This window comes from Lactuca saligna, chromosome 6 (assembly GCF_052625555.1).
Source record: "Lactuca saligna cultivar CGN05327 chromosome 6, ASM5262555v1, whole genome shotgun sequence".
NCBI lineage: Eukaryota > Viridiplantae > Streptophyta > Magnoliopsida > Asterales > Asteraceae > Lactuca > Lactuca saligna.
Window position 1 is genome coordinate 10878066 of NC_136422.1, and position 12934 is coordinate 10890999.

Below are 12934 nucleotides of genomic sequence, written 5' to 3' on the forward strand. Positions count from 1 at the left end.
GTGATACAATACATGACATCCTCTGCCCCCGAATGTTTCCGCCAATTTGGTTTGGGGGTGTGACAACAATTGACCGGTGATTTTATCCATTTGGAAGACTCAAGGTATTACGGGTGGAAAGTATTCTATTTAGGCTGGTTTTATTATAGAATCAGTTCGATGATGATTTGATGTGGGCAGTCTGTCAGGGAGACAGACCATCTCGAAACTTCATATTTCAAATGGAGCAGATGTGGTCATGTTGCAAGGAATTCATTCGTCTTTGGGTTCTAGAACCCTACGAGGGTTAGTTTCAGCTGCCTTGGGAAGGTTGTGGTATTCTCAGGTTTGTGGCGGTGTTGCTCAGGTTGTCTAGTATGTCGAGGATGGTGATGCATGATTTTGAGGACGAAATCTAATTTTAAGTGGGGGAGAGTTGTAATGCTCTGTCCCGAATTGACTCCTAGTATGAGGATGTGGCTCGAAGGTAAGTCATTATAAGGATTATGGCTTTTGGGAAGGTATGATCTAGGCCCATTTGGGTGTGGGTGATGTATTTAAAGTGATATGGGTGTTCGATTCATGTTTTGGAGCCTAGGGTATTTCGGTAAAGTGGCAGTTCGGGATTTGTGGAAAATGGATTTTTGTTCGGAAGGTCTTAAGAAAGGTTTGAGTTGCTATAAGTGTAAGGCTTCTCGTCACCTTTCTATGGATATAAGGATCGTCGGTATCGGGCTTATAACGAAGAAGTTATGGCCTTCGGAAGTTTTGTGGTTTTTCAGGCTTAGCCGAGTACACGAGGCGTACACAAAGAGTATGTAGTGCCCGCGTTTTCAGACTAGGCATTATCGTTGATGTAATAGTCTAGGTTAACCCTTGTAACTCATTTTGAAGTATTAATGATAAAATATTTGAATATTATGTGAATTATGTGTTTATTTTCTTAACTATTATAATTTAATGAATTAAGAATAAAATAAGCGTCAAAATTTAAGTGTGAAATAAGCCCGATATCTTTACATGAATATGTAGTGGTTGAAACAAGGATTCCGGGCTGTAAACGAACTGAACGTTCGGCGAACCGTTCGTGAACTGTTCGGCGGGAAGTTCGTTTATGTTCGTTTATTTAATAAATGAACGAACATAAACAAAAATTATCGTTCGTTTAGTTAAATGAACGAACATGAACAATGGTCTCGTTCGTTCATTTATGTTCGTGAACGTTCGTTTATGATGTTCATTTACGTTCGTTTATGTTCGTTCGTTTAAGTTTATTTATATTCATCTATATTCAATTATTTTTTATTATATTGCTATATTTTATGTTCGTTTATGTTCATATATGTTCATATATGTTCAATTGGGTTTTTTTAATCTTTGTTCGTTTATGTTCGTTTAGCATGTTCACGAACATAAATGAACGAACATAAACGAAGTAATTTGTTAAACGAACGAACATGAACAAGAAAATCTCGTTCGTTTATCCGTTCGTGTTCGTTTGTTGTTCGGCTAACTTAAACGAACGAACATGAACAAGACCTTGTTCGTGTTCGTTTGGTTCGTTTACAACCCTACTGACGACGCTGAATGACGTAAAAAGTGAAATTTATGTTAGAGTGATATTTAGCCTTAGCGATATAAATGTAAGTCATAGAGTTCGTTAAACCGATAATGTGCATAAAAAGAATGCCCAAATCTGACTTCGTATGAGGAAGTTATGATTTTCCGAAGTTTCAACTTAGCAGTATGCAACCCGAATACGCGATTTGAGATCGAACGGTTTTTAGCCGAAACAATCTAAACGAGAATCGAATATCTCGTTAATAGTAGTGAAACAATAAAAAGACAGGCGAAAACGGACGTCAGATGAAGAAGTTATGAATTTATAATGGAGTTTTCTTGTCCCGGCCTACTAAAAATAAATAATAGAAATAAAAAAAATAGCCGATGGAGTCTAAATGAAAGTTGTAGAGTATAGTCTCACCTACGCGGGGATATAAAGAACGTCGAAAACGAAGTTCGTATGAGGAAATTATGAATTTTTGAAGTTTATTAAATAATTAAATTATTAAATTTAATTATAACTTATGATATTATCCAAAGGGGGGGGGGGGGGGGAGTTAGCGACCTTATCCGGGTTACGCCCAACGTAACTAGGATTTACGCCCAACGTAAAGCGAGGATCCATACCCATACAAAAGGAAGTCGAGGCTGCCGAGTTTCAGTTGCTATTTTCTTTCATTGTCTCGCGTTTTTACCTCATTTTGCGTGCAAGAAATATCCTAAAGCCCCGATATCATTCCCGAGACCCGAAGATCCCGAGAAGTAAAATTCCCGAACCGAAGTTCTACCTGCGAGGAGCTCGATTTTTGTGAAGATCTTCCAGATCTGCCGAAGAATACTACTTCTACAAGCCGTAGTGCTGTCCGATCAGCTTCTGATCAAGTGAGTGTGTAGTCATTTTCTTCTAACACATAATTATGAAGTATTTTATATGAAATACGTGTTGTGTGTATATTTTGTTGTTATATGTGTGAATGTATATTCACTTTCTTCTATCTCATAGATATGATTTATTCTCTATGAAATACGAGTTATGTGTATGTGTCTCATCTGCTGTTTGGAATATGTATTGAATGAGAATGCTATACAGGTTTTAAACTATTTATAAAAATATATATTTTTATCTACTAATATGCTGGGTAGAATATGGGTAGATAGTTGATGTGTGATAAACAAATGAGAGGCCTCGATGTTGTTTTTGATTTAGTCATCTAGCGGAGTTTAGATGACGACCCCAGACTTTTCTAGACAGTCCTGTGGAACGCTATCAGGCTCACCACCTGTAGGTGTTAATGAACTTTGGTGTTTATTCGTTGTACTCCATCCCCCTCATGGTTTCCTTATTTGACATATATTGTTGGGAAACCCCCGAATGCATGTGTTGTCGCCCTGATGAAATATTATAAGACTAGGTCCCTTGTGTTAGTTGTTTTTAGGGACGTAAAGTGAGAATAACGAGAATGATTAATTGGGTTATTGTTGGTTGATGAAATTAAATATAATTATTTATTGTGGGTTGAAAACCCTATATGCTCATCAGGCTCCCAAGCCTGACCCACTCAGTTTCTTTGAATTACAGGTAGTGGCGCCAGAGCATAAGTTGGATGATTTGTTAGATATTTTGGATTATAGACCTGTTGTTGTAAATAACTGTTGTAAGGTCTGTATTGAAATGTTTATGCTTTTGATCTGTTTATCGGAACATGACATCCCAAGTATTGTAATATAATGAAAAATACATTTCTTTAAGAGATGCTTTGGTAAATCTTATTTTTATCATATTTCGTTTTGGGAACAAATTCCCCAACTATTTTAAATCAAAGGATTACTCTGAAATTATTTTAAAAGCATAAATTAAACCAGTCTTTTGTGGCCGTGATTTTGGGGATGTCACAAAGTACCTGGTGCGTACTAGTGATGAAGGTAGTATGCTGGGTGTACCTTGGAGTACGCTGGGCGTACTGACCAGGATGGTTGTGAATGTTCCCCGGAGTACGCTGGGCGTATCATATGTACGATGGGCATACTCTAGTCAGATCAGAACCCTATTTTAGGGTCTTGGATCCTATTTAAGCTCCTTATCTGATAACCTGACCATAATATCTTCATCCTCCACCCCTCTAAACCATAAAAATCATCATATATCATCCATTGTGGAATTTTGATCTTATGGAGTCCATTTTTGAGGTGTTTAATCCATTTTCAAGAAGATGAGTTTGATGCAAAGATGGGAATCAAGGAGGAGCTTATGGATATGGCTTGTAGGACTCATTCTCAACTTGATGAAGGTATAAATCTTTGAACTTGATCATTCATCTCTTAGATCTACTGTTTTTGGGTTTTGGTTTCTTTTTGGTCCCAAGGTTAAAGCTTTATGGTTCAAATTATATTCTTATACTTGGGGTTGCCACCCTTGATGCTATTTGAGCCCCTAATGCAGAAAGTTGCCATCTTGGAGGTCTTTATGGGTTCATGCAAGAGTTATGGTCATTTTCATGGAAGTAGATTGTTATACTTTGATTTTGGGTTGATGTGGGTCATATAAGTCACCAAGTTAGTGACTTCATGGATTAAGATGTTGAAAATGACTTGGATATGTGATTGTAGCTTTTGGAGTAGAGTATTAAGCACTTATTGGGAAAGTGCCTTAATAGGGGAGTACGTTGAGCGTACATGCAGGTATGCTCAACGTACGCATCGTTTGGCTAGTACGCTTAGCGTACATAGGAGTACACCCAACGTACTCATCAGATACATGCCTTATGATTTATGGGCATCGGGTTGGGCCAAGCAATGCACTTTGGGCCTTAGTGAACCATCCGAGGTCATCTGTTTTGGGCCAGAAATATTTTTGGGCTTAGGGTAAGGCCCATTAGGGGGATTGGGCCCAATTTAGCAAATTAGGCCACTAGTGGACTTGGAAAGCCTACCTAGTGTTGGACATTTGTTTTTGGTTTGGGCCTTAATGTTGGATCATACTGGGCTAGGGGTAGAATGATCATTTTACCCCATGCATGGATTAAGGATTATGGTATGGGACCCAATTGTTAATTGGGTATATTGATCGGTATTGATAGCTCAAGAAGTGGACATGACAGCGGTTAAGGATTCTTTCAGGGAGCTTCTGCATTTGAGGTTAGTCTTCTCACCATACCAATGGGTCTAAGGCACCAAGTCCGACCCATTTTATGTTATGTGGTATGATAGTTAGCTTTATGCTAGGTGGTATGTTATTAATTATATGACATGTGGTATGCTAGTTGTCTTTGTGATACTTGCATGGAAGACCCCGGGGGAGCCCGTGGCATTAGATGTAAGACCATGTGGGGTAGCCTATGACATTGGATGTAAGACCATGTGGGGTAGCCCATGACATTCCTAGGTAAAGACCATGTGGGGTAGCCTATGACATTGGATGTAAGACCATGTGGGGTAGCCCATGACATTGGATGTAAAACCATGTGGGGGTAGCCCATGCCATTCCTAGGTAAAGACCATGTGGGGTAGCCCATGGCATCCTTACATGTTTATGTATGCATGACTTATGTGGTATGTGTAGCTTTACAACTAATATGATATGTGTTATGTGGATTGTGTGGGGTATGCTCTGGGGAACTCACTAAGCTTCGTGCTTACAGGTTTGTTTATGGTTTCGGGTATCATCGTTTTGGAAAAGGAAGGGCTCAGAACGATTACAGCGCACACACATATGAATTCCGCAACAAATGATTTTGGGATGAACTCTGATAAATGATTTACTTGACTATGATTTAAAATGGTTGAATTAAATGGTATCAATGTTTTAGTTATATTAAAATTGAAAACTTTACCATTGATTTTTGGGTCGTTACAAGATAATCACACAACAGTCTATAGAAAACAATTGATCAAAACAAATCATACCACATAACACATAATACCATCATGTCTATCAAGATACCAGTCTAACTAATCATACTAGCATATCGTATAATACCACCCTATAATTAGGACATTGACCTAACCAAGTCACTAAGCATAACATAAACTCATCCTAACTACCAGGATGCAAACCAATAAACATATTATGGCATAACCATATACAATCCATAAAGGGTCGGCCTTAGTGCCTTACAGTGAGGATAACTCACCTCACTAGTAGTGCTGAAGTACTGTAAATCTCTGACTGTTGTCTCACCGGGAATCCCAAACTTCTGGAACTTCTTGTGCACTGGATAACTTCAGATCTACAAGCTTGGTCTCTTCCTTCAACTCTTTAATGCAATGATTTCCTCTTAAAGCACTCAAGAACACACAAATGAGCTTAAACACACAAAAGGGAAGGCTAGGGGTTGGGAAAGATGAGTTTGGTCTGTGGAGGCTGAGGTAAGAGGGGTATTGGTGCTCATTATGTTGCTTATATAAGCCCCAAACCCTAAATATTAGGGTTTCACCTAGACATTGATACACCCAGCGTACATAAGTGTACGCCCAACATACCAAGGCGGGCCTTAATACGCTTAGTGTACTCTTATGTATGCACATCGTACTCCCTTTTGGCCCAAGTTTGCAAACTTGGTCCTTAAACTTATCCTGCCTCTTCACTTCCAACCCCAAAGACTATAAATGACAAGGAAAATATTGAAGAGGGTTCGGGAATACCTACAAAATCTCAGGATGTTACAAATACACAAAAAAACTGCTTCTACATAAAAACAACCATCATTCTAATATTCATTGTAACTCAAGTAACAAAGTATAACACCTTGTCCTCTGAGAAAACTATAAAAAAATAAAAAATGAAATCAGAGAATTATATTACACTATCAGAAAAGAAAACTTTGATTTTTTTTAATAAAAAAACTAGAAATCAAAAAGTTACCTTCTAATTTTCAACACTTAAAAATAATATGAAATTAGAAACTTTTAAGCCTCAAAGAAGGATTCAAAGTCAACAAATTGTTGCATCAATGCCTTCGAATTCCAGAAAATATGAACAAGAAAGAATAAGAAGAGTAGAATACTCCTAGCCATCGTCAACTAGTTTTTGTCTTCCCGATGCTTAAATTGTAATCATCGTCATCGAGAACCAAAACATCGTTTCCTTTTCCCAAAAAGTTAATGATTCTAGCTCATCTGATTTCTGATTCCCGTTGCGCTTGCATCGTTTCCTTTCTCTTATGATAGATCCAAAAAAAATTTGAAAATACCCTAATATAAAATCTAAAAAAATGGGCTCTATATTTTAGTGAGCCTTGTTCATAAACACTTATTGAACACCCCTTGGGCCGATCCTAAATTTAACTCTGAGGGTTTTTGAGAGTGATTGATTATTTAAAATGAAAATCACTTTTTAACTTAAGTTGACTAATTTATAGCAATACCAAAATAATGTTTTTAAAAGATTCTTTGGGAACTTTTGATAAGTGAATCCTCGTTAACTTATTAATGATTTATCTTCGACGTGGAACCGTTATCTATCCAAACATGAAACATTCATTTTAACCAACTACTATTTAAGTTGTTATGTAATCTATATAGTTGTATTGTTAATTGTTATTTTACAACATATTTTATTTATTTATTCAATTGGTTTTAGGATATAATTTCGTTGGCGTTTTGTATATTTTTTCAACTTGGACTCTCTTCGATAATCAATTTAGAAACTGTAATATTTTACTTCAATTTCAATTCACGTAGAAGCAAGAATAAGTTAAAAAGCTTATTTGTCAATTCGTTGTAATACTACGTTAATGTGATTGGGATACGGATTACGCCATTACGGAAGATTGAGAAGCCCCAAAGGCCAAAACCATATATGGGCTATTAATCAAGTTAACTCGGTTTCAGCCCACACAAGACCATTAACTATTCTTTTTGCCAACAGTGTTTCCCCATCTTCCCGCCAAATATCCTTCCTTAACATATGTCCTTCACCATTTCCCGCCATTTCATCTTCCCCAAATCCATCCTCACGGTTTCCACCACAGCGGTGCCTCTGATTCCGAACACACATTTTCAGGTCGCTACTCACTCTGTTAATTTCATGTTTTTGTGTTGCTTGATTCTTACGTCGAGTATTAATTTGAGTAATTTTAGGGGTTTACATCGACCTACATTTTAATTTTCGTTGGTAATATTTCCTGAAGTGCTTAAGATCTGAGCTGATTTCTCTAAGTTACGAAATCCGTGGATTTTAGTGACCTGATATCTGTAATTGGGGACGGTTTTGTTAGGGTTTTTGTGAAAGCTGTCGCTCCGTTCAAGTATGACTAAAGAAGCTCAGAATGAAAGAGATGACATGTTAGTCGACGATCCCGAGCCCCAAGACAAGCAACTTGATGATATTCCTGACGAATTCAATCCTAATTACCTCAAAGTTTATTACGGTAACTCACGATAACAATTTATTTTCATAGATCCCTCAATTTCTGAACCGATTTCTCGTGCTAATGGGAACACTTTGTAATAATTAATGTTTTCTATTTTGCTTCTTCAATCTCCAAAAGTAAGATCTCTCTGAATCAATCTATTCAGATGTAAAAGTTTGAGATAAATTTTAGCTACATATTGTTACAAAACACCGAAATGAATCAGAATCTGCATAAAACGCGAAGCTGATGTTTGACTTTGACTTCTCTGATTGAATTTCAAAATTAAGGCTGAGCTAAAACTACAAGAAAAGAACGATGAAACTCAAGATTTTAGTTTATGTGAATATCTGGCCTTTTCTGTTATAAATCTAGCCTTGATCAATAGGGTCATATCATAAGTTCAGTTTCTGATCTTAATGCAAATACTTAATTTTGGCAGGAAGACTTTTCCCTCATGCAGACATGTTCAAATGGTTGTCATACGGAAATGGTAATCTTTGAAAAGAACTTTTAGTAGATACCAAGTTGGATTCTTTTGTTATATGTTTTTCATCTCTGTTCATTGTTTTTTCAATTGAGAACATTTCTGAGACGAATTTCATAATTTATGTATGCAGATGGGAAACATCCTGCATGTGATCAATCCTATATTGGAAGGAGAGAATTTTCTTTTACACTGGATAATGATATATATCTTCGGTTCCAGTCTTTCAACAGTGCATCTGAGCTGGAAAATGGCATCAAAGATAAATGTCCATTCAAAATAGATATTGGTCCAGTTTATAGTGTTGATGTAAGATTCATTTCTGTAACATACTTTATTCCTTTTTGCTTATTGATTCATCATGTTTCTTGATCTTTCAACAGCCTTCAAAGAGGCTTGCATATTCACAATCTGGGGACAACATTTTCACCCCTGTGGAAAGAGAGCTAGTGTTTGATATAGTAAGTTTGTTTTGGTCATAGTTATACAATTGAATTATAAAATCTAAACATCTACTACTCTAAAATTCAATCATTTAAGTATTTAACATGATCGATTACCAATGTGTGTGTGTGCGTGTGTTTCCAGGATATTTCAGATTATGATGATGCAAGATATTGCTGCTCTGGAGCAGATGTTTGCTTGGATTGCTGGCCTCTCATGACCATTGCTATCAAAGTTATTGATACTTCTCTTAGAGGTAATAATCAATATCAATGTAGTTTTACATTAGTATCATTTTACATTTTTTATATTACCTTACACTAATTCTATATTCATTATGTTCACAGATGATTTTGGTTTCAATCATATTTTGTGGGTATACAGTGGTCGACGTGGGGTCCATTGTTGGGTTTGTGATGGAAAAGCAAGGAGGTAATAAAACTGTAAAACTTTTACACTATAAGTTTAATAATGTTTTCCATAACTTTATAACCAGTCTTTAATATCATATCAGGTTGAATAATGAACAAAGGGGAGCTATTGCTGACTATTTTCGTGTCTACAAGGTTGGATTTATACATTTAGTTAATTTTTATAATGTGAGATTTTTGACAATTTTTTTTGTTGTTGTTGTTGTTCAGGGTAACACCAATAGTAAATCAAAGGTTTCTCTTGTGGGATCTGCACTTCATCCTTTTTTAGTGTAAGTATGAATAAAAGCAATTCATTTTTAAGCCAATTAAGTTAAATTTCCCTAACTCTTGTATAATTTCTGCAGGAGATCATATTCTGATGTTTTGAGAGACTTTTTTGAGAAGAAATTACTTTGTAGCCAGCAGTTACTTTCAGATGAAAGATATGAGAAAATACTGGAAATGATTCCTGATGAATGTATGCAATCTTGATTACATATTGAAATTAGGAAAGATTACTTTTAAGAAATGTCTATAATTTTTTTTTTTATTAAATTTATTTTTATCTTGCAGCAATAACCTCCGAGCTTAGAGGAAAATGGCAAGACAACAGGCGCTCTTCTAGTAGAAAAGATGTTAATGTTGTGAGATGGGAACAATTAAAACAGCTTCTTCAGTCTGGTAAACAAAAGGTATTCACATTTTTTTTTTAAATTTTAATCTAAAAAAAAATAATACTATATAGTATACTAAAATGTTGCTTTTATTTTACATGTTATAGGCAACTGGTATTCGTAGGTGTGTTGAGGAGATTGTCTTTTCTTTCACTTATCCTAGGCTTGATATGGAGGTCAATTGTTATTTCTTCTTCTTCTTATTATTATTTACAATATCACTACTTTATGATATTTTTATTATTATACTTATTGAAAGTCATTATCTCAGGTCTCAAAACACATGAATCATTTACTGAAGGCACCCTTTTGCATTCACCCCAAAACAGGTCAGTTTCTCTTTCTCTGAATATTTGTTTTTTTTAGTTAACAGTTTTCATGTTTACAAACGGAAATGTTGCATTTTTTTAAAGACAATTCATGATGTATAAATCACTTAAGTTGTTGAATATTTACAACTTTCATGCTTAAAAGCAACCCAGATTTTAATAAATACCACTAAAGTACAAGTTTAGTTTATGTGGTATGTCAAAAGTTATGCATCTGTTAAGTCAACGAAAAATGACTATTTTACCCTTGGCTTCTTATTTCCTTCATTCCTTCATCTCCCCTCTTCAACAACAGAGTTTTACCAAATTATAGAAAACAAATATAAAATTAATACTAGTGAAATACATGTTTGTTTAGAAAAGAGTATTTTTATGGAAGTTTTCATGTCAAATTACGAATCTAAAAAAAAACTTAGAAAGCATTCAAAAGTCAAATGTGGGGTAAAGATGGGGGCAAGATAGTCATTTTATATAGACTTGACAGATGTTTTCTAACACGGTTAGTATCAGGGGTAAGTTTTGCAACAAAACTAAACTCCAGAGCCCACATTTGCGACAAATGAAACATGTGGACAAAAACAATAAATTTTGACATACCATAGGGACTAAAGGTGTATTTTACTCTTTAATAATATGCTCTTTATTTGTTTATCCAGGTCGTGTTTGCGTTCCTATTGATCCAGACGTTTGTGATGAGTTTGATCCCACCAATGTCCCAACACTTTCTAAGGTTTTTTCTTTTAAAAAAAAAATAATAATAATAATAATTCGTTGAAGCTTTAAATTTTTATTATTTCGCTTGTTTAAATTTGTTATTTATTTATAAATCACAGCTTCTGAGAGAAATCAATAGTGTAGGCTTGCAAGTAGAAGGTGATAAAGGTATGCCACTTGATGTATCGTTATAAGCATATTCTTTACATCATTTTCTTATTATTATGGGTATTTATTATTATATATATATATATACTATTTTAAATAATTTTTTGGATTTGATTAATGGCAGTATGGGAAAGAACCTCTATGGGAAAGTCCATCAGATACTTTAGGGGATCATTCTTGCAGCCTTTGATGAAATCTTGCAAGGTAATCAATAACATCAAAAGCAACAACTTATTTCCATTTTTTTTTTTTTTACTTTTCGTATATTGCAACCATACTAAAATACAACAATTCACTGATTTTTCAGGAAGAGATAGAGGAGTCATATAGTGCCAAAGTTCAGCAATCAAAAAACTCCTTGACTTGGTAACGTTGTCTTCTTTAATTTATTATGTTGCAAGTTTAGTTAAAATTATGTATTATATATTTTATTCAATTGTAATAGTGTTAATGAACCAAAAAGTGAAAAGCATTTGTATGAGAAATGTTAGTTTTTGGTATTCTATAACCTGGTGATGACAAGGTTCAATTTGCCTCTACTGTTTAATGTTTTTTTTTTAATATATTCCAAATTCTAACAAGATCGTTTAGTTTTGATCTTGTGTGTTTTGTTGACTTTGTTACATATGGGTCTCTTTTTTTCTTCTAGACAGTTTGCAAGTAAAGCTGACTTATTAGCTTTTAATGCTAATTAGAAGGTTTTATTTCAAGTGTAAAACAGCTTCAATGATTGAACAAGTCAGAAACATAATCGTATTAAGAAGTGTAATTTATGGACGGGTCAGGTTGACTCAAAGTCCAAAAAGTAAATTTATTACACATCAGAAATAGGTCTTTACTATGGTTATTATATATACCAACTTTGATAAAAAAAATTATTATTATTGCTATTATTATTTATATTAAATAGACAAAAAAAAAAAAAAAGCTTTTGAGTTGTGTGACTGTGTCAAGGACAAAAGTCAGTGAAGTGGCAAATATTAGTTGAGATGTGAAACCAGTTTTTTTTTTCTTACGGTTTAATTACTTGATGTTTGAGCGAGCCGCGTGTACTATATGCATTTAAAGCAAAGCCTATGAAAATGATACATATTTTTAAAAGATATATGCTTTATTTCATAAGAATAAAAGATTTCTGATAATGATTATCAAATAATATCCTAAAAGATATATAATAAAAATATCTTCTTAGATTAAGATGTGACTTGTCTATAAAACTTCATTTATTTTTGCCTTTAGGGGTAAAATCTGGTTGGGCTGTTGATCTGCTCGCTCTTTTTTTTCTTTTTTTCTTTTTTGGCTTCCCCTGTTTGGGAATCCATTGATTAAGTTGTCATATAATTATAATAAAGAGAAAATATAAGGGTTCTTAATGAAAAACATAAATACTACAAAGAAGAAAACCGATATGACAAAACCTTAATGGGCTAAAAACTAAAGGGTCCATAATATATAGGCTAACACATGCAACTCAACTCAAAAATTAGGCGAGATCCATATTCAAAATGCTACAATGAATTGAGGTTGATATTAGGTTTTTTATTCGAATAAAAAGAATTTTGTAGTTTGTTTGATTTAATTTTAAAAATACAAATTTGGGTTTGTAAACCTATAGTTAAGGGTGTACGGTTGGTTTGTTGGAATGTAAAGAAATTCAGAGGAAAATGAATCCACTTCCACCACATTTCAACGTTTGCTTCAATTTTATATGATGAAATTGAAACCTATACCATCAAATACAGGAAACATATACTATTAAGGACAATGTTATTTTACCTTGTTATCCTTGTTTTATTTCACAATATAACTTTTA

At 34.4% G+C, this 12934-nt stretch overlaps 1 protein-coding gene across 1 annotated transcript; it reads left to right on the top strand.

Annotated features, from left to right (window-relative positions):
* Positions 1–7422: 7422 nt before the first annotated feature.
* POLA3 (DNA primase POLA3) lies at positions 7423–11656 on the top strand. The gene is made up of 17 exons (XM_078960327.1): positions 7423–7543; positions 7758–7910; positions 8335–8385; positions 8513–8688; positions 8763–8840; positions 8968–9079; positions 9171–9255; positions 9338–9389; positions 9465–9526; positions 9602–9714; positions 9810–9928; positions 10018–10086; positions 10182–10239; positions 10896–10969; positions 11073–11121; positions 11246–11325; positions 11429–11656. The coding sequence occupies exons 2-17, from the start codon at positions 7790–7792 to the stop codon at positions 11489–11491; spliced, it is 1362 nt and encodes a 453-aa protein (XP_078816453.1). The 5' UTR covers positions 7423–7543; positions 7758–7789; the 3' UTR covers positions 11492–11656.
* The last annotated feature ends 1278 nt before the right edge of the window (positions 11657–12934 follow it).